Source organism: Zalophus californianus, chromosome 6 (assembly GCF_009762305.2).
Source record: "Zalophus californianus isolate mZalCal1 chromosome 6, mZalCal1.pri.v2, whole genome shotgun sequence".
NCBI lineage: Eukaryota > Metazoa > Chordata > Mammalia > Carnivora > Otariidae > Zalophus > Zalophus californianus.
Window position 1 is genome coordinate 96,645,539 of NC_045600.1, and position 27,817 is coordinate 96,673,355.

The 27,817-nt window shown below is 37.9% G+C and overlaps 1 protein-coding gene across 2 annotated transcripts in view; it reads right to left on the minus strand.

Moving 5' to 3' along the window:
- Window positions 1–27,186, minus strand: part of PRTG (protogenin) — a 121,629-nt gene extending 94,443 nt beyond the window's left edge. For both annotated transcript variants that reach the window (XM_027571067.1, XM_027571066.1), the window contains exons 1-2: window positions 26,827–27,186; window positions 24,301–24,603 (exon numbers count right to left, since the gene is read on the minus strand). In XM_027571067.1, the coding sequence (XP_027426868.1) occupies window positions 24,301–24,603; window positions 26,827–26,920 (397 nt within the window). In that variant the 5' untranslated portion in view covers window positions 26,921–27,186. The remainder of the gene's footprint in view (window positions 1–24,300; window positions 24,604–26,826) is intronic.
- Between the last annotated feature and the right edge of the window lie 631 nt (window positions 27,187–27,817).

The window sequence follows — 27,817 nt, forward strand, 5'->3', positions numbered from 1 at the left end:
GAACAAACTCAGAAGAGCCTGCTGGATGATGAAAGATATGTGGTCCAATCTCTCCCATCACTCCAACCAACAAGCAGTCATGTGGGTTGAGATCCTCCCAGACTAACCAGCAGCCCTCCTCCCAGCAGACCAGGATCCCAGCTGACTAAAGATACACCAGTAAGTACAGCCGAGATCAGCTCAAAAGACTTGTAAGCAGTAATATATACTTACGGTTTTAAGTCACCATGTTCAAGAGTAGTTTGTTATGCAGTGATAGCTAAATTGATACACTTTCCTTTCTGCTCTGATGATTACTGCCCTAACTCATGCATCTATCTCTGAGCTGGCTATCGGAAAGGTGCCATAGTTGATCCCCTTGTTTTTTCTCTCACCCTGTAATCACTCATGTATATATGGGTGTGTGTATATATTATACAATTTTAGTGACTATGTATATCTATATCTATCTATATAGTGGTGCAACTCACAAACCATGGTAGCCTAGAAATATTCAAAAAATTAAGAAAAACGGGGACGCCTGGGTGGTTCAGTCAGTTAGGCGCAGATCTGCCTTCAGTTCAGGTCACGATCTTGGGATTGAGTCCTGCATCGGGCTCCTTGCTCAGCAGGGAATCTGCTTCTCCCTCTGCCTGCCACTATGCCCCTGCTTGTGCTCTCTCTCTTTCTGACAAATAAATTTGTAAAAAGAAAGATTAAGAAAAGGTATGTCATAAATGCATAAAATCTATGTAGATGCTAGTCTATTTTGTCACTTACTACCATAAAATATCTACAAATATATTATAAAAGTTAAAATCTATCTAAACTTATGCAAACACTTATAAGCCATACATGGTACCATTTGCAGTCGAGAGAAATGTAAACAAACACAGATGCAGTGTTAAATCATAACTGCATAAAATTAACTATAGTACATACTGTACTACTGTAATACTTTCATAGTCACCTCCTATTGTTATTGTGGTGAGTTCAAGTGCTGCAAGTATCCACTTAAAATATGTGATACAAATCCCCTCCCGTGTGAGCACTTCATCTCTCCAATAAATTGCATATGGTAGGTAAAAAGTGATTTCTTGTGTTCTCGCTATTAGTGATTAAGTTTTGGGGGAGTTGATAGTTATATGCAGATTCTCAACTGTGCAGGGGTCAGATGTGCAGGCATTGTTCAAGGATCAATTGTGTGCGTGTACATGAAAAACATTTGCTCAATGAATGAAGATGTAAGTGATTAAGTAAAATTAAGTTAAACAGGTGACAACTCTCAGCAGAGAAGGGAGAGATTACAGTGAGATGAAATGGTAAAAAAGGGCAAATGATTCTGGACACAGAATTTGGATTAGGTCAAATTAAAATAGAGCAACAAAGGTATTCCCAGGCTTCAAAGTAACCTTGTCAATCACACAACTGCTACGTAGCCTTTTAAATAAAACGAATAAGCTCACATAGAATCTTTTTTTCCCTACAGTGGTAAGCTTTTGACATAAGAATGTGAACTCTAGAAGGTTAATGAATCAATCACTAGCAACCCATACTATGGTCAAGATGGTAAAATGAAATGCTTGGTCAGAGTTCACTGACCACTGGTCAAAGACAGACAAAGACCCCTGTCTCAAATAATAGCTTTAGTCTTCAGAGAGAGAGGCTTGTTTTCTGTACCAGAATGCAGTTTTGCTGCATGTCACAACCAAATCCACAAACCTCAGGTGGATTTGCTTTTTGGGGGGTATCATAATAGCTAATTGAAAAGCAGCTGATTCAATTCCTAATTGTTCATCCAATTTGATCATTAAGACAACCAAAATAACTGTGCATGATCTGGTTATTATAATTGTGCTACCTCCCAAATTGAATTAAACATGTGGCAACCTGACTGATAACTCAAGGGCCATGTTGAATCAAAATAAGCCAATTTGGTGCCAAGCACAGATATGGTTTTGACTTTTCAACATATACTAGGGCAGATGTTATTCCAGATTATTAGTAGCCTTTTAAATCATAAAATTTAAGGCAAATTCAAGTTATTGTTAAGACTTGGAAGAAAAATAGTAAAAAGACAGTTAAGATGAAATTTAAAATTAAGCTGTGAAATAATTCAAGAAACAAAAAACATTTACAGCAACAGTAAGATCATTTAATTTCAGAAGGCCACTAATAAGGTCACTTTATCTCTGACAAAATAGGGAAATGAAAGATTGTTTATTCAAACTATTTCAAACATACAGAAGAGTAATAGAAATGGCTCAGGTCATGCATGATCTCTGAGTCCTGGGATGGAGCTCTGTGTCGGGCTCCCTGCTCAGTGGGGAGCCTGCTTCTCCCTCTCCCTCTGCTCCTCTCCACTACTCATGCTCACTCTTCCTCTCTCCCTGTCTCTCTCAAATAAATAAAATCTTTTTTAAAAAAGTAAAATATAGAATAAAGTATATCTTTGTATACAGATTGAAAGTATGCAGAGCAGTACATATCTTATTTATGAATACATAGATATTTAATAATAGTATAAAATATCCACAGGATTTACAAACACTAAATTCAGGATAGTAGTTACTTCTGGGAAGGGAAGGAATAAGATCAGATCAGAGAGAGGTATATGAGAAGCTTCAACCATATCCGTAATGTTTTATAGTAGGTTTCTAAATGAAGTCTATTTCCCTTGCTTATGTGTCACATAAGCTTTGAAACATTAATTTTTTCAGGTGTCATGATGTAGTCCAGATTGTGACTACTCAACTCTTTTAACCACTTACACTTTAAAAACAAACATACACAAAACAGTTACAAGAGATAATACACATTTTTTCTACCTAAAATATTTATGCATTGAAACTGAGCAGCAGCTTCTTAAAAATATATATAAAATCTTCAATGTTGCTGAAGTTAAAATTTAGGAACAATCCTTAAAAATCTCTGTGCTTAAGAATTCAAATGGCAACCCCACAGGGGACTTTTGAGAAACATCCATTTACAAAGTTCCTTAACCTCTCAGGAGCAGAACTTTATAACATACAGATAAGATACTCTAATAATATTGAATACAATGGTTATAATTTTTTCTTTTAATTTAATAATTTATCTCTCATTTATTAAAATAGTAAAATATATGAACACTAAAAACATCTAATAAAATATCAGCTGTCTTGACATTCATTTTATTTAAAAAGAAACTACTAAGTAATGTATCTATTGTTTAATTGAGGCTAAAATGACAGACTCTACACTGAAACAAAACACTACCATCCAAAGACCTCAGTGCCAAAGCTTTCACATTTGTTTCCTGTCTAATGAATTAGTTTCCACCATGCCCATGGCAAAACCATAAAAAAATAAATCTGAATTTTCAGGCTAATCAGGAGATTTTCCACTTGCCTTCAGGGATAAGAACACTTTCTCTAAATAATCCCAACTATGTTTTTAATCTTATTGATTCATTGATTCTATACACAAAGCTATTAGACTATTAGGAATTCCAGCCCTTATCCCTAAAAGCAAGAGCATGGAGTTAGGAGCTGACTTGGGGCCTGAGAGTATTTGAAGCATTTGTAAAAGTGACCTAAGGGCAACTCCAAGCCCTAAAGGATGCTTTCAGTGTTTGCAAAAGCAGCAGGAAGTTCCTAATCCCTTTTTCCTTAAAAGAAGAGATAAATGTCTTTGATTTGGGATCAAAACATCCAGGGTCCTCTGGAATTATAGTATCCCCAAAAAAACCTGAGTACTAAGGATCCAAACTAGAGGTCTATAGGGAAAACAATATTGGTTTTAAGATTAAAAAGGGCTAATCTTTAAGCTAAAAAGGCAGTGAAAGAAACTCAAAAAGGAATTCAACTGCTATTGGTTTGGTCTAACAATTAACACCAACTCTAAGTGAGAGGAAACCTTTGTGATAAAACATTTAGATAAATAATTCATTTCTTTCTGAATTGGCACATGTTGGAGAAGGCATAGGTAAATTATCCAGTAAGTGCATGGCTATTAAAATGCTCACCACTTGTTCACATTAACTCATTTTTTCAGATACCATCCAAAAGCTATCACAGAGACGATCAGAATATAGCACTTTCCTTGAAAAGAAATATTATTTACCAAGTTATAAATGAATTTAGATCGACGATCAGTTGATTCTCCAAATAAAACTTTGTTATCAATCACAATAACCCAGTTTGTTGTTAACTAAGACTGAGCTTTCATTCAGAATAAACAACCTATAGCTGAAGACTGACAATTACTCTGCCAACTACAGAACCTTCCCCTTCCTCTCTAATCCATGTGGCTAATTTAGTAGTTAGTCCTTAGTTTATGAGAGGCAAGGAGTCACTGAAGAGGTTTTGGACTATCAAGAGGATTTCAATAAGATGCTGTGACATCTTCATAATATGGAAACTATCTTCCAGTCAAGTGCTGAGAGGATCTAATCGTCAAGAATACAATATAATCTACTTTCTAAGTTTTTTCTAAATAACCCACTAGGAGAAAAAAAATCACTCCTATTCCTTTTTTTTTCTTTTTGTATCTACCTAATCAAAACATACAAAGCTATGAAAATTCTTAGGATTGTAATTGCTAAGTTCAACACAGCATAGGAAAAGTAATTTCACAGAAATATATGTAACAAAAATATAAATTATATGTGTGTATATATATTTATAAAACTTGATAGTCCCTAAAATTCAAGCTGTGATTATGAAATTAAGAGTTTTTCATTTTCAAATGGGATTCCCATCTAGTGACATCCTCACATGCAAAGTGGTGTACCACCTATGGTAAAAGATGTGGCTTTAGCTACATGGTGAAACAACTTAATAAACAAAACAACTTAATGAGAAGTGGAAAATCCAGCCACTGATGCAAGGGCTTTAATTACATGACACATTTAAGTGGCAGAAACCTCCAAATCCCTAACTCTTTACTGGTCCATCCTGATGTCATAGAAACCTGGCTTTTACAGGAAAGTAGAAAATGTATATATTTAATACAGGTGCAATTTTCTAACTTATTTCAAATAGAATGCTTTAACTAAAAATATAAATGATACCTCACATAAAATAGTATACACAAGAAGGCACGTTACAATGAACACTTCCTATTGAAAACTGTCAAAATCTGGGTAAAGTACAATATTATCCTGCAGTGGAATTCTACTAGTAGTTAATGATTTTACAAAGCCTTACAGGGGTAAAGGCTCTCTCCTGCTGATTTATGAGATGTTTCTTTCAACCATGAATTCTATGCAAGGGAGGAAAAAGCAAAAGGCCAAAGTGAAGGTTTCTGGGATTTGCCATCTAAAAGCTTTTATTCTTCCAAAGAAAGAAAGTTATGACCTTTGACATTGTGCTATGGTGCCGAAGAAACTGCTCATAAATGTATGTCAGTAATGAAGCAGAAATCAATAATTTCATTTAATCTAGTGAACTATTATGCAGTGGGACACAATATGTTTGAAGAGCCAAATGTCCTTGTCTTATTAATGACACCCATGTTGCTCTCTCATTAAGAAGAAAGTTTTGTTCCTCTTTTAATTTTTAAAAATCATAATTTTCACTATCATATATGAAAATATCCAGCATTTTAAAGTTAACACGAACACTTTTTTTTCTTAAAAGAAAAACACCTCATAAAAATTCATGCAAATTTTAATGCAGTATTTTTGTTTGACCTCAAATATGGAGATACTGCATTTATGATAAGTCTCTTAAGAATCAAATTACTTTTCATAATAATTTTACACATGCATAACATATATAACTGATTTTACAAATATACACACTAATTTTAAGCCACTATATTAGTTGGATTGCTTAATAAAATTGAATAACTGAACTGCTTAGAAAATCACAGTACCAAAAACAAGGGTTGGGGAATTGTTTTCCTTATTTTGATTGATTTTAATTAAATATTTCCAATATTTACAGGTTAATGAGAAACGGCTATATTTGTTATACTACATCAACATTATCTGCAAAGTTGATATTGGAAGACAAAATAAAGAAAAGGAAAGTTTGTTTCTTTAAAAATCAAGCTCTCTCTCTCAAGCTGAAGAGCCGGTGAGGCTAAAATTTTAGAAGTACATATTTTGAGGGAATTTAATAGATGGCACAGAGAAGTTTAATAAACAAATAATGAATGCCTATTAATGGTTTCATATATTCACTGATTATTATTTTTAAAGAGTAAGCTCCCCAAGGCAGAAGTGTACATATATAACAGTTATTTCAGATAATATACAATACCAATTTAGCCACTTTATTTACACTAGTTAAATAATTAAATTTTCTGATAATCACCATGACATTGATAAAAGTTTCAGGAAAACATAAAATGGTATTATTTTCCTAAATCATAGCACAGTAGTATTATTTCTAATATATTTCTTTTTTCTTTTTTAAGTAGGCTCCACACTGGGCGTGGGGCTTGAACTCACAACACTGAGATCAAAACCTGAGCAGAGACACTTAACCACCTGAGCCATCCAGGTACCCCCATAATTTCCAATATATTTCTAATTTCTAATTATTTCTATTTCTAAGTTCTACAATAATGTTATGCTTAACCACCTGAGCCATCCAGGTGCCCCATGATTTCCAATATATTTCTAATTTCTAATTATTTCTAATTTCTACAATAATGTTGGACAGTATTAAAACAATGAGAAATTATCTTACTGTTAAGTTTTAGGCAAAATTCTGTGTCCCTAAAAATTGTGCTTGTGTTTCCTCTAAGACTTTAATGACCTATTAATTGCCTAGTACAAAGGGTATTCTTCAAATCTTGTTTCATCGAAACTCTTTGTTGCATCTGATGTTGTTTCATAAGTTCTTTGAAACTTCTCCTTTGGCTTCTGTGATTTAGTACTCTTGTCCTGGTTTCTTCCAACTACCTTCTTGGCAATTTGACCAATTGCCTTCGTCTCTGTTGATTGACCATGGCTCTTGCACTGCACAGTCATCCTGCTCAAAATCACCCATGATTTAAACTCCATTTAATAACTGGTAATACTCAACTCAGTATCTTTATGCCATGCCTCTCCTGGCTTCCAACTGTTCTTTGGACCACCTGCTAACCAGTTCAACCTATACATCTCATAGACACCTAAAATGAACATTTTCCATGCCAAACTCATAACCTTGATCCCTGTATTGGCTCCTCTTCCTGTGTTCTCCATTTTAGTTGCTGGCACCACCATTCACCAAGTCACCCAAACTAGAAATACTGACATCATCCTGAACTTCTTCCCCTCCCTTATTCTCCACATCTAGCAAGTACTGCTGATTTTTAATCCTCATTATAACCTAAAGTCCCTCTTTCCTTCATCCCCTTACTGCTCCAGTGCAGGCCCCTATAAACTCTGTGTTGCAATCATAACCTCCAACCTGCCTCTAGCCCTGTTCACTGGACTTGTTTTCTTCCCAGACTCTAGTAGGATCAATCTAAAACACAAACCGGCCAATCCAATCCCCTGTAGCTCATCACTCACAGATTAAATTCCAGGTTCCTTAACATGCTATATGGTATATAATGAATCTGTCCATGAGTACATCCTGCCTACATCTCCAACTGCATTTCTGGCCGCCAATTCCTTGAAATTTACTCTCTAGCAACACCAAAAATTAATTATTCCACACATATGATGTTGTTTCTCACTACTATAACTTATTGGACTATCCATCCCCTCATTTAACTAAAATCTAGTCTTCCTTTAAAGTTTAGCCTAGGCATCACTTCCATAAGAACCTATCTTTAAGTGCCCCACAGCCCCTACTCCAAACTCAGAGATGCATGGAGAAGTATTTAGAGGTGAAGTGTCAAGATGTCTGTAACTTTTTTAGAAAGAACGATGAAGTAAACATGGCAAATATTAATTAACAGCTGGGCATCTAGGTGAAAGGTATTCAGGTGTTCATTATTCTATCCTTCCAGTTGTCTATAGATCTGAAAATTTTCAATATAAAAGGTTGGACAAAATAACACGACATATGCAACTCCGCTAGGAGTACACTCTACTATTGCACAACCATACTGTTTTAGTTATTACCTATTTATGATTTCCTTTCTCCCCCTAACAAATCATTCAAGCCAGAGGCTGTTTTTTAGTAACTGTGGCATTCTCAGGACCTAGCAGAATAGGTTTCAATAAATATTTGTCAAAGAAATAAATGATAGTCCTAAATCAAAAATAAACCTAAACACAAAATTCTCAATCAGCAAGTATTTTAGTGTCTACAATGTGCTAAGTATCTTAGGTGCTCTGGCGGTAGAAGGGAGTATCACTCAAGGTCACTGAAAAATCCCATTAACTAACATAGGGACATGTTAGTTACACGAGACGATGAGACATGAGTAACATGAGACAATGATGAAAGATAGAAATGCAGTTGGGAGGGATGATGAAAACTAAAATGAAGAGAACCATGATTATACAAAGAAGTGAAGTCAGGAAGTTAGGAACTAAGTCCTCAAAGATGAAGCATGTAGTTCCTAAGGTACAAAGAGATTCTTCAGGACTCCATCCTTTACATGTATTTAGTTTGCTTGACAAACTAAATACATGTAAAGTGCATAGATAATGCTCCTCCCCCCACTCAGGTGATATTATCTATTATCTGGCAGTAAATGTCAGATACCATACGATTTCACTCCCTTATGTGCAATTTAAAAAACAAAACAAACGATTATAGAGGAAAAACAAGAAACAGACTCTTAACTATAGAGAACAAACTGATGGTTACCAAAGGGGAGGTGAGTAGGGGAGATGTGTTAAATAGGTGATGGGGATTAAGTAGTGCGCCTATTGTGAAGAGCACTGGGTGTTGTATGTAAGTGCTGAGTCACTAAAATGTACACCTGAAACTAACATTGCACTGTATGTTAACTTACTGAATTAAAAAAATAAATAAATAAATAAATAAAAGCCATAGGGAATAAGATACAGATGTGCAAAAAAGAAAAGGATAGGTGAACAGAGCCTAAGGGACATACGGGATACCACTGAGCAGACCAACATATACATTATGAGAGTTCTAGAAGGAATAGCAAGAAATAATGGGCACAAAGAATATTTGAACAAATAATGGCTGAAAACTTTCCCAATTTGATGAAAGAAGTGAATCCACACAGCAGAGAGGTTCAGTGAACTTCAAGTAGGATAAATTAAAAGAGATCCACAAGGAAATACATTTATAATCAAACTGTTGTAAGACAATAAGAGATCCAAGAAAACAGCAAGAAAGAAGAAACTCATCACATACTTAGTATTCCTCTAATAAGATTAACAGCCAATTCCTCATCAGAGACTGTGGAGGCCAGAAGACAGTAGGATGACATATTTAAAGTGACATAAAAAACTGTAAAACAAGAATTCCATATCCAGTAAAATTGTCCTTCAGAAATGAGAGAAAAATTAAACTGAAAGCTAATAGAAGGAAGAAAAGAATAAAGATTAGAATGGAGATAAACAAAAGAGGCTAGAAAAACAACAAAGACAATCAACAGAACCAAAAACTGGTTCTTGGAAAAGATGAACAAAATTGACAAATAGTTAGCTAAACTGACAAAAAAAAAAGACATAAATAAAGAAATGAAAATGGGGACATTACTACCAACTTTACAAAAATAAAGAAGATTGTAAGACAATATTATGAACAATTGTATACCTACAATTTAGATAATTTATATGAAATTGTAGAAATTCTAAAAACATACAAATTATCCAAATGACTCAAAAAGTAATTAAAAATCACAATAGCCTTATAATGAGTAAAAAGACTGAATCAGTAATCAAAAATCCCAACTAAGAAAAGGACAGGACCAGATGGCCTCACTGGTGAATTCTACCAAACATTTAAGTTAGAATTAACATCAATCTTCTCAAACTCTCCCAACAAACAGAAGAGAAGAGAACACTTCCTAACCCATTCTATAAGCCCAACTCTAATTCCAAAGCCAGATATATATCACAAGAAAATTACAGAAAAAGAAAATAGAAAATAACAGACCATCTTTATGAATATAGATGCAAAATCTCAACAAACTACTAGCAAACTGGATCTAATGTTATATTAAAAAGACTGTATTGACCAAATGAGATTTCTCCCAGGAATTCAAAGGTGGGTCAACAGAAAAAAATTAATATACAGCATTAACAGAACAAGGAAAGAAACCATATGATCATCACAACTGATACAGAAAAAGCAGTGAAAAAGCCAACACCTTTTCATAATAAAACATCTAGAAAACTAGGAATATAATTGAACTTCCTCAATATGATAAATGGCATTTATAAAAAATTCACAGCTAACACCATACTCAATGGTGAAAGACACAGCTTTTCCCCTATAATTTATTTTATAAAAATATTCTATTTTTCAGTTTGGTTTCTCTTACATTAGATTCTGAGTTACAGATAAAGTAAACATTCTTCCATTGCAAGTGAGGTAATAGTCTCGAAAGAGGTTAACATGACCAAGATTTTCAAGAGCAGAAGGAAACTTACACTGAGGATCCATTTCCCAGTTGAGTAATATTTCTACAACTCCTACCAAAAAGCAATGAAAACCTGAGGTCACTAGAAACCCAGCCTCTTTTAGAAAAATACATGCACATCAAAACTCTACCACCACCCAATTCAGGAACAAAATGCAAACATTTTATTTACTTGAGAGGTGATATTCTTCACTTGGTAAGAGTTATAAGACTTCTGACAAGTTCTGCAAAACTGCTTGAGGTAATCCTTGTTAGTACCCTGTATGTATCACACACAAGCTCCTTCCCATCAGTTGTTGCAATCTTTGCAGTGCTAATAGCCATATTTCTGATTTAGGAACAGAAGTGAAGACTATTCAACACTGTACTAGAAGTTCAAGCCAGAGGAATTAGATGAGAAAAAGACGTAAAAGGCATCCAAATTGGAAAAAAAAAAGTAGTAAAACAATGTCATTCACAGATAATATGATTCTACATATAGAAAATTCCAAAGAATCTACAAGAAATGTTCTAAAGCTAACAAATGAATTAAAAAGTTTCAGGGTACAAGATCAACACACATAAAGCCATTGTGTTTATACACACCAGCAATAAACTATTTCATTTATAACAGCATCTTAAAGAATAAAATATCTGAGAATAAATTTCATTAAAAATATCTTTGGACTTACAAATGTAGGGATCCAAAGGGGTACGTGCACCCCAATGTTTATAGCAGCAATGTCCACAATAGCCAAACTGTGGAAAGAGCCAAGATGTCCATCGACAGATGAATGGATAAAGAAGATGTAGTATATATACACAATGGAATATTATGCAGCCATCAAAAGGAATGAGATCTTGCCATTTGCAACGACATGGATGGAACTGGAGGGTGTTATGCTGAGTGAAATAAGTCAATCAGAGAAAGACATGTATCATATGACCTCCCTGATATGAGGAATTCTTAATCTCAGGAAACAAACTGAGGGTTGCTGGAGTGGTGGGGGGTGGGAGGGATGGGGTGGCTGGGTGATAGACATTGGGGAGGGTATGTGCTATGGTGAGCGCTGTGAATTGTGCAAGACTGTTGAATCACGGATCTGTACTTCTGAAACAAATAATGCAACATATGTTAAGAAAAAAGAAAAAGAAGAAGATAGCAGGAGGGGAAGAATGAAGGGGAGTAAGTTGGACGGGGAGACGAACCACAAGAGACGATGGACTCTGAAAAACAAACTGAGGGTTCTAGAGGGGAGGAGGGTAGGGGGATGGGTTAGCCTGGTGATGGGTATTAAAGAGGGCACATTCTGCGTGGAGCACTGGGTGTTATGCACAAACAATGAATCATGGAACACTACATCAAAAACTAATGATGTAATATATGGTGATTAACATAATAAAAAATAGAAAATAAATCTTTGGACTGAAAACTATAAAACACTGCTGAAAGAAAATAAAGATCTAACTACACAGTAAGATGTATCGTTTCTGGATTGGAAGACTTAATATCGTTAAGATATCAACATTACCCAAAGTAATGTGCACAATCAATGCAATCCATATAAAAATTCCAAAATTCTTTTATGCAGAAACAGAAAAGCCAATCCTAAAATTCATATGGAATTGCGAGGGGCCATGGATAGTCAAAAAAAAAAAAAAGTCAAAAGAAAGAACAAAGTTGGAATACTCACATATCCTGATTTAAAACTTACTGCAAAGCTCTAATAACCAAAATAGTATGGTACTGGCATAAAGGTAGGCATACAGACCAACAGAATAGAATCAAGAATCCAGAAATAAATCCTATATACCTATTGCTAATTGATTTCAACAAGGGTGCCAAATCCATTCAGTAAGGAACAAAGAGTCTCTTCAATGAATGGTGCTGGGACAATCGGATTTCCACATGCAAAAGTGTAAAGCTAGACTCCTACCACTGGATTTGGTGATGGATTATTAGGTCTAACAACAAAAGTACAAGCAACAGAAGAAAAAATAAATTGAATTTAATCAAAATTAAAAACTTTGTGCATCAAAGGACATTATCAAGAAAGTGAAATGACAAAATACAGAATTGGAGAAAATATCCAGAATATGAAAAAAAAAACTCCTACAACCCAACAAAAATATAAAATTCAACAACCCAATTTAAAAAAAATGGGCAGGAGATATTTCTCCAGAGAAAATATACAGATGGCCAGTAAGTACATGAAAAGATCATTAGTCATTAGGGAAATGCAAATCAAAACCACAATGAAGTAACACTTCACACTTACTGTGGGATACTAATAATAAGGGAAATAATAAGCATTGGTGTGGACATGGAAAAACTGAATCCCTTGCACATTGCTGGTGGGAATGTAAAATGGTGCAGCAACTGTGGAAAACAGTTAGGTGGCTTCCCAAAAGGTTAAATGCAGAATTACCATATGATCTAGCAATTCCACTCCTAGGCATATGCCCAAAAGAAGTGAAAACAGGGACTGAGATACTTGTACACCAATGTTCACAGCAGAATTATGCACAATAGCCAAAAGAAGGAACAAATTATCCATCAACAGATGACTAAATATAATGTGGTATATCATACAATGGAATCTTATTCAACCATGAAAATGAGGTACTAATAAATGCTACGACATGGATGGAACTTGAAAATATTATGCTAAGTGAAAGCCAGACACAAAACTCCACATATTGTACAATTCTATTCTTATGATATGTCCAGAATAAGCAAATCTACAGATACATAAATCAGATTAGTGGTTCCAGGGTATAGGTGAAGAGAGAACTGGGAGCTGGGAGGTCTCTTTTTGGGGTGATGGATATATTCTGAAATTAGATAATGGTGAGAGATGCAAAAAAAACCACAGAATTACACACTTTCAAAAGATGACCTTTTGTGATATGTGAATTCTATCTCAATAAAACTGCTACTAAAAAAATTTCCATGCTAGACACAGGCTATCACTATGCCCCTCTTTCCAAGGAATAATAATAATGACACATAGTCAACCATTTATTTAAATCTCAACTTTTTTTTAAAGATTTTATTTATTTGAGAGAGAGCGCAGAGAGAAAGAGCGCGTGCATGTGTAAGCAGGGTGTGGGGCAGAGGGAGAAGCAGCAGAATCCCCATTGAGTGGAGAGCTGATGGCACCTCCCTACCTGCCTCCACTCAATCCCAGGATGCTGGGATCATGACCTGAGCCAAAGGCAGAAGCTTGACTGACTGAGCCACCCAGGCGCCCCTCAACCTTTTGACTACAAAAGAGCCTTGTTCTTTGGAGGTTATTTAAAGATACATTGAAAATCAATGTTTTCGCTCAAACTTCCATTTGTACAGATATATCAACAAATGCTGAACCTCTAAAAGGACTGGAGCTCTATCTCCCTGCACTGAGGTTATACACAGGAAAAAAAACTTCATGAAGTGTTACAGGGCAAATAAAGTAGAAACACATTAGTGATTTTGTTTGAAAATTGCCTATTTTCTACAGCAACAACAACAAAGTCTTATACAAATACAGCAGTAAAGGGTGAGCTGCACAATGATAAAGTAATGCTTTTAAATATTAAGAAATTAAAGAAGTGTCTTTAACCTCAGGGTCAGTTCCACTATGATTTTCTTTTCTAAATTCTGAATTAGATGAGATATATTTGAATATAAAAAGACACATTTCCACACAATCCACAGGAGAAAATCTTTACTGAAACACTGCGAATTCATGACTAGAATCAGCAAACTTGAACTCTAATCCCAGACCTAGTAGCTGTGCCCTTGGGCAAGGCAGTTATCGCCTTTCAGCTTCATATTCCTTATTTGCAAAATAGAAAGTTCTAAGACTACAAGTTGTGATCTTAACTCATGTTAGAGGAAGCCAAAATGATACTGCAAGTCAAATTAGGAAGCAAGGACTCTACTGACTACGGGTTTCAGAAAATCTTAAAGTTTTCTCTTCAAAATGTTCATTGCCAGTATCTTAAAAAGTTTGTTTTTTTTTTTTTAAGATTTTTACTTATTTTTTTGACAGAGAGAGACACAGTGAGACAGGGAACACAAGCAGGGGGAGTGGGAGAGGGAGAAGCCGGCTCCCCGCTCAGCAGGGAGCCTGATGCGGGGCTTGATCCCAGAACCCTGGGATCATGACCTGAGCCGAAGGCAGATGTTTAACGACTAAGCCACCCAGGTGCCCCTTAACAAGTCTTTAAAAGTTGGGAGATTAGCAGAAAAATAAAAATTTGTCTCTCTTTTATTCCATTCTTTTTTTTTTAACGTTATCCCTGTCCAAAAATTGTTTAACAGGGCAAAACTTCGGACTGTCAGCTTCTTTCTGTCCTGAGAAGAGTCAATTCTACTGTAAGAAACCAGTCACTTCTCTATTGACCAGCTTGTAATTTCTCAGTGTACCATTTGCTAAGCAATAAAACTCTCTACCTAAATATCATAGCTTCCAAGTTGACATCCGGTGGACTGAAAATTACACTTAAATTTCACAAAGTTTCTTCTGCCTGTATACTATCTTTCATGTATTATCACAGATTTCTAAAAATGTGGCAAATCATCCAGGTAAAGATACTTGCAGGCTTTGAAGAAATCATTCCATCACTGGGATAATTTTAATAATCCTTTTGGTAATCTTACTGCTTTACTGAGGTTGGTCCCTCAATTAAAATTATGTTAAAAGTATTAACTAAGACAGAGCATGGAAATGTGACTTTCTCAAACACATAAAAAGTGAATTCTTTTTAGTAAAAAAAAAAAACAGTAAATACATTTAACTGTTAAAATTATTTAAGAAAAGCTGTGATCTCTCTTTTAAAAAGAAATACCAAAATGGCAATACCAACATCAAAGCATTTTTTTCCTATTATGTGTTCACTTTGAGGTCAATATTTTAATTGGAGTTACTTTAAATCCAATCAGAGGGACTCAAGCTAACTCAGTTTGAAAGCTGGGGGGGAAATTAAACTTTATCATTCTTAATAGGAACTGGTGGTGGGTGGAGACAAGCAGTATAATCTATTTCTGTTAAAATACTAATACATTAGCAAAAAATCTGTCAAGATGAAATTGGCACTATTTCGCTTAAACAGTGAGTCAATAAACATCAGAATACACTATTAATTAGCAAAACTAGACACATTTGTAAAGTTATACCTCTCATGTACTATGTCAACCTTCAGAGAGCACAACTATTATGAACTGCCCAGTGCCAGGCAAAGTAACTTATTTTTCTGACTCTTAAAAATTGTACTAGTTCAAATTATCAGTATTGGTTTAAGACTCCCCCAACGAAATTTGATTCCCGTATGATTCATGGCAAGAGTATGAATTCTTAAAAGTACCAAGATAAATAATGGCTAAACTATTTTAATTTTTTCTCGGTGACTTAAATGGTTCTCTTACAATATGTGACTGGACTCAGTCTTATAAAAAATATATAATTTATTTCCTATTTACATAGAATTACAATAATGAATTACAAAAATAAGGGCACTGTGTTGCTCAACACCTGTCCCCCCTCCTTTTTGTCCAGCTACCCATTTTTACAGATAACACAAGGTAGGGATCAGAATGATTTTAAGTGATTTGTCTAAAGTCATATAAATCACCAGCAATGGAGAAGACATAAATGATTGGTTCTCCTGCCTTTTGTCATTCTGCTTTTCCACTGCAGCTCCCAGCAACTTGGTAAAAATAAATAAATAAATAAATAAATAAAATAGCAGTACTAAGAATATTTACCAGATATTGGTACCTGTGAACTTCATAATTTCTTTATGAAATGACTATAAGAATAAGAAAAGAAGAACATTAAAATTGTTTTGACACAACTATTTACCTTAAAATAAGGAAATGTGCATTTTTCCCTTCTAGTTTGAACTAATTGATGATTTGTTCTACTCAAAGGACTTTTTTGGAGTAGAACACATGGTGCCAAATGTTCAACCATCCATGCTCAGTACTAGAGCCACTCGTTAAAAGATCCGGTTTTCTCCTTCTTCCAGCTCAACTGCCACTTGGACCACCAGTGGCTTACTGGCCTCGACAGGTGACCAACTACCTATAGGAACAATCTTAACTTTTACTAGCATAAATAGCTAACCAAAACGAAAGCAAACACAAAAAATGATACGGTGAGAAAGATGAAGACTATGAAATCCCTGCCCACTATTACTAAGTAATCTAAGTAATCTAAAACAAGTATTTCATAATAACCACTCAAAATTTGTCTGCAACTTTCTGTGTGCTAGTTAACATACTGTAGTGTCTAATTATTTTCCCTTTACTTACCCCTTGATACCCTCTCAAGACGCTACCATTTTTACATCATTATCTAGAGGAAGTTAAGGTGTTTCTGCCCAAAATAAGTCTATGGTACCGTTGAATTAGCTGAAAAGATTTCTGTTAACCATTCACCCCAAGAACCACCTACCACACAGCAAATGTAATTCTCCGGGCTGTTAATCTCATACAGTTTTACTTGTCTCCATGCAGAGCATCACAAAAGATGTTCCTTACCACTTACCACACATGGAGATTTCTCCTATCTTTTTAAAACACTGGAATCCATCACATCAAGAAAATAAAATGCATTGAGTAAACAAGGTTAAATAAAATCTGCTTTCACTCTTTGATTAGATATCCTCAAGAAAAGATCTAAAAATACTGAGATCAAAATGAATGGACCTATAGAAGGGTGAACTCTTAATAGCAGGTTTCAATGTACCAGGTGTGTGAAGAGGCAACATCACTCCCACTTAGACAAACAATGACCCAGACGCATGTTTTTAAATCAAGCTTCCTTCACAATACTAAAAAATAGTAACTAGTCCTACAATCAGCAAATTCCGTACTGTTAATGCCAAAAAATTAGATTATCAAGCATAAGACAGAAATAGTTAAAAATAACTACTGGCCCAGGATCACTTGGAAAGAAGTTTTCTACCTCTTTCAGAAACATCAGTTCTCAACTACTAGGAGGAGTGATTTTGCCTCCCAAAACACATTTGTGGTTGTTATAACTGGGGAGAGGCATGCTACTGGACTGGCATCTGGTATGTAGAGGCCAGGCATGCTGATGTACATCCTAGATTGCATACGACAGTGTCCACAATGAAGAATTAATCTAGCCCCAAATGTTGACTGCACCAATACTGAGTAACCCTGAGAAATGTAACCTACAGTAGAAATACAGGATCATTTTTTTAAAGATTTTTTTTATTTTTTATTTATTTGAGAGAGAGAGAATGAGAGATAGAGAAGAGCACGAGAGGGAAGAGGGTCAGAGGGAGAAGCAGACTCCCTGCTGAGCAGGGAGCCTGATGCGGGACTCAATCCCGGGACTCCAGGATCATGACCTGAGCCAAAGGCAGTCGCTCAACCAACTGAGCCACCCAGGTGCCCCAGGACCATTTTTTTTAAGTTGGTGGAGTGAAAGAGATCCATTTTGAGTACTACTAAAAAGACTACAAAATAATAACAATAAAAAGCCCATTTTGGAGGATTACTCCCAAAGAATATGATTTAGAGAAAGTAGTCTATATAAAGTAGCATCATTAAAAAAAAAAAACTATCACTGATTTCCTATGGTTTCATAAAGTCAATTTTTTTCTATCTGTTTAAATTTAAATTCAGTTAGCCAACATAAGTACATCATCGGTTTTTGGTGTAGTGTTCAATGATTCATTAGTTGCGTATAACACCCAGTGCTCATCATCATAAAGTAAATTTTTAAAAGAAAATTTCCCTGGGGTGCTTGGGTGGCTCAGGTGGTTAAGCAGCTGACTCTTGATCTCAGCTCAGGTCTTGATCTCAGGGTTGTGAGTTCAAGCCCCTCATTAGGCTGGGCATGGAGCCTACTAGAAAGAGAGAGATAAAGAAAGAAAATTTCCTTTCCATCAGTCCTAAGAAATAAGCCCAGTGAGGACACAAATTTGAAACCAGAACCCTGAACAATGATTGTGTTCTCCAACAGTCACTTGATTAATCTAGCCACAAATGCTAAAGCTATAAAAAAAAAAAAAAATGCGTATACATAAACATAAGAAAAGGACAAACCCTCCAGAAACTGAAAAAACAAACATTTTTAATTCATCCCTTCTGCTCAGCCTATAAGAATTTGGCTTCTAACACTCATCAAAAGCAGTTTCTGAGAACCAGAGGTTGAAAAAAGAAAAAAACAAGGAATGTAAAAGTCAGGAAAGTATTTGTCAGATTAGTGTCAGAGACCTTTGTGAGGATGACACCTTCATCCTCTGCAATACATATCCCTAGAGGGATTCACTTGGCTGCAGAATTACAGCCACTGAAGATAATTTAGTACATTTTTACCTTTTTTGCACATCACCATTGTCAATTGCCGACTGTGAGCTTGCTCTGTGCAGATTACCATGTTAAGGCAACTGCCAACATTAATTATTTCAATGATTACAACTGTGTCGTCTTCTTCTCTTATTTATTACCAAATTTAAATGATGGCTTAAAAATGCTTTACTGAAGAGTCTGGACATTCAGAAGTATTAAAATAGTCCTGACTGAAACTAAAAATCTGGGGTATACTTTTTAGGTTTTCTCTTAAGACATCTCAATAATCACAGCTGTTCTTAAAATTCAAGTATGAGGGGCGCCTGGGTGGTTCAGTCGTTAAGCATTTGCCTTCGGCTCAGGTCATGATCCCAAAGTCCTGGGATCGAGCCCCGAGACCCTCTTCGAGCCTGCTTCTCCCTCTCCCACTCCCCCTGCTTGTGTTCCCTCTCTCACTGTCTCTGTCAAATAAATAAATAAAACTTTAAAAGAAATTCAAGTATGATCCTCAACAAAATGTTTAACATTATTATTTTTCACATAGTCATTGCCAATTTAAAAGCTGAAAGTAATCCATCCTAACTGAGCGAATCTGCCTATGAGAAATAAAAATTCTCTCTCAAAATTGTAGTCAGGGCTATTAGGGGTCTCAAAAAAGTAACCTCAAATGTATTTATTTATTTATTAATTGAAATAGTCCTTCAACTTAAAGTCCTGCTTAAAAGATTTGTTTTTTGGGGGGATTTTGGGGGTTTCTTGGTTTTTTTGCTCTTCTTTTAAATTACTCTGGACTCCATCAATAGGCCCAGCTGTTAAATTCAGGAGCAATGACAACAAATCCCTTGGCAAACAAGTGCTGAGAGTGAGACCCTTTCTTTAGAATAATCAGAGATAGTTGACAAAAGAGGGCCATACCAAATGCCCTTTCAAAATTCCATTGAGAAGCTGAACAGAAATAAAATAAACACATTTATATACATCTTAAAGCAAATTATAATTATACACCTCAGTGGATCCTGCTTGGTTATAAAATTAAAAATCCAACAACTTTGAAAAACAGTGAGATAGTGTTACAGGTTTCTGAAGATGAGAAATGATCCTCACTAATCAAGTGCAACGTGGGAAAAACTGGTTCCATTACCCAGAGATTATCAGGTACCTGATAAACCTTTTAAGTAGACAGACTGAAAGAACCAAGTGTCATTATATATAAAGCCTGCAGAACTCTATGTGCTTTTACTTCCCTGACTTAAGCAATTTTAAGATGGTCAATTTTTAAGCTAAACATGTACTCTTGAACCATAACCTCTTCTCTTTAAAGATGATTTTTCTTGGATCCCAGAAAGTATCATCTGAACCTTATCTACAGTGTTGGCAAATGGGTCTCTCTAAAATACCTCAGTTCTGTCGTATTTTTCTGAAATCAAAAGACTTTTACTCTTGTGTTACAACTGTTGAATTAGGGCAGGTAACTGTTAACAGCCTGAAGTGAATATGCACACATGTAAGAGGTGTTCCCCTTTACAGCATCTACAAACCTCAATAAAAAGTGACACTGTAGCAAAATCTTGTCTGTCTTGGGTCCTAGATCACTAATAAAATTCTAAATTTAGGCTAACAGTCTCATAATTCTTTCTCTTTTCAACCACCCACCTTATTTTTTTTTAACATGAGTCATTAAATGCTCTCAATATATTTTAACTCATTTTGGGCTATAATTTATGTATTACTCTTTAAAATAGAAACCACACTCATAGAACAGTTTTTCATTAATCTAACTACAACAACAAAAGCCCTCAAGTTTCATCTCCATTTAAACTACATCCTTTTAAAGGGAATTACTATTCCTAGGTCTGTACAGATACAGACCACCTGCCCCGCTCTCCCCCAACTTTACACATGCAAAAACTAACCTCAAAATTTTGGTGGGGGGCAAACACCATAAAGTTACAATACTATGGTCTTCTGGCTAACAAATGCTCACTTAAAAAATGATTTTTCACCCAAGTGAACAGTCCTGAAATACCTAGAAATATAAGCTGGCTTTATGTTCTCTTTCCCTCTATCCTAAGACTTCAATTTCCACCTTTTATGGAAAGGAAATAAACAACTAGCTTCCTGTTCAATCACTCGCTTACAGCCAGTCTTTTACACATCACAGAACACAACCCGCCTCCTCCTTTACTTCTCTCAAACATCTCTTATCTTAATTTAAACTTGTTGAAATATGAGACCATTTTACCACACTAATGCTTTCCTATGAAATTTATCTTACTTTAATGTTAAGAACGCAAGAAACATCAAAATGTCCATGGATTATTTCTTATTCCTAAAATATTTAAATTAAATTATTTACATAGTGAAGACTTAGCACCCGTGAAAGTGAAAATTCGATTTGCCAAAAGCTAAAAATATTGTAATTTATAGGAAACGGCTTAATCTTCTGTTCTTACTATTGTATACAACTAGAAAAAGGGCCTCCCACATACTCTCCTTTCTATTCTCATTTCATGAAAATGTAAAACGGCTAAAATGCTTATCAACAAAAAGGATTACCTTTTTAAAAAAAACTTAAATATCACTTTAACCCTATACTTTCCTTTAAAAATGGGATGCCTTAGAAAAACTAAGTTAGACAAATTCTTTTGTGCTCGGATGAACAACAGGAAAGCAAAGCCTCCAGGCCTTTGGGGAGGAACCCTGTCCCTGCAGCCAGCTCTGATGTGCTTGGGAGATAAGGCTCCATAGTGACACTTAAGGAAAGGCCTGTTCACATTTGAATTTCTGCATTCCTCAAGAACAATTCATGGCAATAACTAACTTTGCAGAAGAGCTACATGAAAGCTTTGGCCAATGAATGAGGGTCATCTGCTCTTTATCACAAGGGTAAACCTCACCCTGGCCAGTTTCTAACCTTTTAACCCTGTGAATTCCTAATTTACACATGAATAATGGAATTCTTGCCTAGAGTGCAACTTTCAGCTTCTAGTTCCTAAGTTTAGAAACCAAGACTTGATTGCCTATATGTGTTAAAAATCTAAAACTTGCACAGATTAAAGTTTTAGATTTTCAAATGCTGTAATCTTATACTTCTGAACCAAAAGATATGCTTGCTGACAAATCTTGGATCAGAAAATAAAAAGAACATAGTGGCACCCTGCTGCTATCAATAAGTAGTAGAGAACAAGCTTTTTTTTTTTTTTAAGCAAAACAGAATGTCCACTTAATGCCTATTCTCTTCCTGTTTAATATGTATAACATCTTTACCCTGAACATAAGATAAAGTCATTTGAGCCTACATTACTGGACATTGCTCTTTAAATATCCAAACTAACTTTGTGAATTCAGAACCTCTAAGAAGTCTCATATTTTTAAAGAAAAATTTAAAGCCACTATGCATTCATTTTAGATCTATAATACTGAATGTAATTTCCTAGCAAAATATCTCCACAGAGTTAAAAAACATGTGCCTATGAAAAGTGTGGTCCCTATAACTGAGTACAGTTGATATTTAATAGCAATGTTCTACACAGTTTCACTAGAAAGTTTTTGATACTCATTATATGAAAACTACCTCAGAACAGCTTTCAAGACTATTCACATCTAATATTTATTATCCATAATTTTTACACAGTAAAAAATCTAAAGATACTCAAAAAGCTAGTACTAACATGTTTCGCTGTTAATAACACTTATTATACTATACAGACTTTAAAGCTGTGTGTTTTCAAGGCATTTCTGAGTGCCTTAGAATTTTGTCAGGCTACTAAGGAGGTCCTGGAAAATGTGTGGTCATGATAAATGCTTCATTCTTTCAAGGCCCATGGCACTCCTCCACCTTTCTATCCTGCTCCAGCAAAGAACTACAAGCTACAGTTCCTGGGTATGAAACACTTTCCACAACCCTGAAAAGGTGACAAAATTACAACTCTATACAACAACTTTATCTTACACAAAAAATAAATGAACAGAGCACACTACCTTGAACACAGCACAGAAAAACTTAGTCAACAACAACAAAATGATTATTGGCCAGTGATTCCGGCAAACAAAAAAGTTTATCAGAAATTTTCTCAGGTTTTTGCTCTTCTTGGGGGTTGGGAGGTTAGAATTGGGAACTTTTCTACCTTTCTGATATATTTCAATATAAAAGTATCTTTGCTTGGATAATTTTCTACAATTAATCATTACTGCACAAACAAAATAAATTACTAATATGATGGTGGCATAAATATGGTCATACACTTTTAAAATAGTAACCTAGAAAATCCCTGCCAGTAGCTTTCTAAATTTCAATTGTGTAGGCCCTGAAGAAACTATTTCCTAAAGGATTATGTCTTTATCTCAAGACCTCCCTCTTCCTATTGTTCATCCTGTAAATGATTAATTTGTCAGAATAGCACAAAATCTATCTTTTGCAGATTAACAAAAGAGTGTAGCTACAATACTTATAAAAACTATTTTTAAGATGGTAAGGCGATTCTGCTTTTCCAGGGGGAGCCCAGGGAGCGGTAGCAGGGAGGAAAGGGATGTTTTGGATGCGAGTGGAGGCGGGTGGGATGGAGCCCCACATCCGGCTCCCTGCTCTGCGGGAGACCTGTTTCTCCCTCTCCTGCTCCCCCTGCTTGTGTTCCCTCTCTCGCTGTGTCTCTCTCTGTCAAATAAATAAATAAAATCTTTAAAAAAAAAAGATACAGTTGTCGTTGTTTTAAAATTTACATTGTCTTTTGTCATCTTGAGTGTTGCATGTCTGATCCCCCAAAGAGGTGGAAAGCCTCAGTGGAAACAAGGAGTTCCCCATTCATCCTAGGCCCGTCTTTACACTCAACAGTTATCAGGTCAACCACCAAAAACTGGATCACTTGGACAAATGGCTGATCTGATGGGGCTGTTAATACAAAGGAAATCATTAGACAGCAGACTTTATGACAACTGGAATAAAGGGGGCAGATCTGTTTTAAATCCATTAGGCATAATATGGAAATGGCCTTAACCTCTTTCTCTCCCAGCAGAAAAAGACTAGGAATACTTCAAAGGCTTGAGAGTTACTGACCAATGCCCTCTCTACAATTAAAAAGCAACATGAGTGATCTTAAAGCTCTCAGAGAAATGGAAGATTGGGCTATAAGAAAGATTTAGCACTCAAGGGCCATCTACAAAGCAGAAAGATTTGCTTGTGATTTTTAAAATTTAATTATTAATTTATGAAAGATGAGATTTTAGAGCTTTCGTTGTGTTAGCCAAACTTTTACACCTAACTCTTTTCATAGTGTGAAACACTTGTAAATTTATAGAAAGCCATTTCTACAGGTTTAGGTGTTCTAAAACTAACTTGACTTTCATTCTCAATCATTTATTCAAATTTATATATTTTTCTCAGATTTTTCTGCATGCCTTAGTTAGCATCAGCTACTATCTCCAGGAAAATTCTTAATGTTTGTGTGATTTTTAGGGTTAGCACATAGTGAATCGCAAAATCATCAAAATGTAGCAATGAAAAGTGTCAAACAATGAAGAATTTAAACACTTACTTGACAAGGTAAGATGCGCTTTTTGACTAAGAATGGCTCCATATTTGTTCATTGCCAAGCACTGATAAAATCCTTCATCAGACTGCTCTCCTCGCTTGCCCTCCACTTCACTGATGTATAAAGAGCCATTAGACAGAACCTGGATCCGTTTATTTTCAGACACTTTTGCTCCATTTTTCAACCATGTGACCTTAATAGGAACTTCTCCATGAGCCTGGCAATCTAAAATGACTGGGTCCTTTCTTGTAACAGTTACATCCTGTGGTTCCTTTATAAAAAACAGTTCACTAAAGCACCACACTCCTATAAGGAAAAAAAAGGGGGGGGCATATCCAGAATTACAGATATAAAATCATTTCTTAACACATAATTGTAAAACATTCAAGGTGTAACATGACAAAGTTTAACAAACATATTAGTTAACTGATTAACACCTTAATAAACCAGTCTAAGTTCAGCAAACCTTTTCAACAAATCAGAAAAATCCTCTTTTACAACACCTACTCTAAAAGCAAAGGGAAGATTTCATAATTTTCTCTGCCTTTTAAGAATCCTGTTCTCAAGCTCCTTGCTAGGGTATCAAAATCATCAGGAAAACTCATGAGCACAAGCTGTTTGCTACTTTTACAAGCTTGTCAAAAAGATCCTGAGCAGAGTAAGTCGTAAAAGTCTAATTTTACAAGAAATCATTAGCAAAACTCCAACTCTGTGAACAAGCAAGTTTATTTCCTTGTCCCTTGAAGTGTTTTGGACCCCTTGGCACCTACTCCTTTGGGAAGTGCATTTATCTTTTGTGACAAATTACAAGTTTGCATTTTTATATCTGTCTTTTTACAGCAAGGACTCCGTCTCCTCTCCTTGAAAGAGATCCATTTTACTTAATTTCTGCAGAGTAAGGTAGGTATTTAACGGACAAACAGTAAACTTTGAAACGCTGGTAACTCTTGCTGATTGTACTCAGTGGGTGATCGGATTAGAAAAATTTATTTCTTCTTTCTTTCCTTTCTCTCTTTCTTTCGAACTACCAACTGCTGGAAGAAAGTGCGTGACTAATTGGTCCTTACTGTCTAATAGGGATAGGAGATTGCTTAATCGAACAATATACATTTTATCAGAGCAAAGGAAAGGTTTTATCCTAAGCATACACATCGCCCCCGTCCCTGCCAGGAGAAAGCATCCGATGACCGCCTAATACCCTGTCACCTCCTGCATTCTGCGCAAAGGCCAGCTAAAGTCTGTCATATTGACTGGGGAGTGTTAGAGGAGTTTGGGAACATTTCATCTTCCTTATGATGTTCTGAATACATGATTACAAATTCTCGGGACTGATCTGTTTCTCATCAAGGCAGGTCCTCGGAAACCTCACACACTAGTCACGCTCCCACGCTCGGGCTGCGGACTTCTAATATATGCCCTGGGCGACGCGAGCGACCCTAATAGCCCCGCGCTGCGAGGACCACTCCGGAAGGCGCCCATTGTGTTTCCGAGTCACATCTGACTTTGATCCTTTTCTCATGTTAACAGAAAACTAACTCCTCCAGAAAAGATGCAAGTCCGGGGTTTCTAACCTGTAAATAAATAAAATAACCCATTCTCCTGAACATCTCTCCTCCTCGCCCCCCGCAATCATCACATCCACTTTACACTTTTTATCTCTTTGAGGATAAACTAACGCAGACGCAAATGAGAAAAATCAGTTCATCCAAGTTTGTACAAGGCTAACCTGGGGAGTATGGAGTGATCTTCACATTGGTACACACCTGGGGCCCTGCCCCAAAATACCTTGCTGGGCGGGGGAGGGGGAGAATCCTATTTATAGGATTATACCTGCCTTCTCAGCTCCCGGTACCTTCCTCCCCCCCCCCCCCCCCCCCCCGCGCAAAGCGGCCACGCACCTTCCAACCCATCTTGTCTCCAATTCCACCCCTCCCTTCTCCTCCTCCTCTCTTGATTTGGATCTGGGAAAATGGGGGCCCTAGGGGTGCTGCCCTGGACGCTAGGTTCACCTATTCTCTCCCTTGCCCTAAAACGTGGGGGGAACCCCCACTGCAAAAAGGAGAAGCCGCGAGAAACCGCGGCGCCCCCTGCGTGGCCAGGCTGCCACTAAGGAAACAATATAAATAAAGCCACGTGCGCCGCGGCGGCCCCGGCTGGCGAGCCGGCGAGCGGGCCGGCTGCTGGGAGCTAGGGCTGGCCGCGGAGGCGAGGACGCGGTCGGAGCCTGGACAATGGCGCGAGGAGAAAGGGGTAAGAGTGGACAGCGGGCGCCACGGCCCTGCAGCCTGCGGCTCGGGGAGCTCAGCGAGGAGGGGCGTGTGCCGGGAAAGGCGCCCACAGCTCTGCCCGCGTCCCCGCAGAGCCCCCGGGCCGCCCGCAGGGAGGGGGCAGGGTCCGGTGGTCAGCGCACCGCGGAGGACCTCGCCGTCCCCACAACACCCCCCCACCCCGCGGTTTCTTTTCCCCAGCCCACTCGCGCCTGCTCAAACCCCACAGGCGCAGAAGAAACGCAGAAAAAAGCGCGCCCACCTGGACCTGAGCCGAGGAGCAGCAGGAGCTGGAGCGCGCGGAGCAGCATCCCTGGCGGCCGCAGCCGGGCGAGGGGTCGCAGACAAGGCGCCATTCAGCGGGGCTGCGCGGGCATGCTCCCCGGCCGCCCCGTAGCCGCTGTCCGCCTGCCGGCCCCCGCCTCCGGGTGCTCCCCACGCCGCTGCTGGACGCGCGCAGCCTGGGCTTCCCTCTCGGGCTCCGGCGTGGCGTGGCTCGGCGCGGCCGGCGGCGGGTCTCTGTGGTCGCGGCGAGGCCGGCGCACGGACACCCGCTCGCAGGAGGCGGGGGGCCCGAGAGTCCGGCCTGGGGGCGGAGTGAGGCGGCGGCTGGAGGGGGCGGGGGCGGCGGAGTGGACAGCGCCGCCGCTGCCGGCCTGGGGACTACTTTCTACATCTGGCCCCTGGTCTGGGGACCGCGAGGTCGGTGCGGCCGGCGGAGGGAGACGCCAGGAGGGGGGGGCCCCGTGGCGGCCCTGTCGCTGCCCGGTCGCTGCCCCCGCGGGGAGGGGGCGGGCCCCGCCGGACAATGCACCTGGGGGTCAAGCCCCGGCTGAGGGTCTTCGGCCCGCGGCCCCGCCCCCTCTGCCTGCCCGCCACCGTCGAGGACAGAACCACAAAGGCCGAGCCTCGCAGCCCAGGCTGCCCCCGGGGCCCCTCTCCCGCCGGCTTGTTTAGGATTCAGGGAAGGAGGAGGCGGGGGTGGGGGAGGGATGGTGTTGAGAGACGTGGAAAGGCCGGAGACTTTTCCCCTGATGGCCCCTGCCCATCCCCCTCCTTCCCTCGCACGCCGAGGCCCTGTGGAGGGAAAACTGACTATTCCCACTTCGGAGATCTGTCAGCGTCCTGACTGGAGGCATCTCCGGGTGCTAAGCCCCACATTTGGGGACGGCTTTTACCCTCCCTGCCCGCCATCAGATGGAGCACTGGCTTAAAAACATCTCTAAAAAGTGCCCTGAAATGAACGATTACCT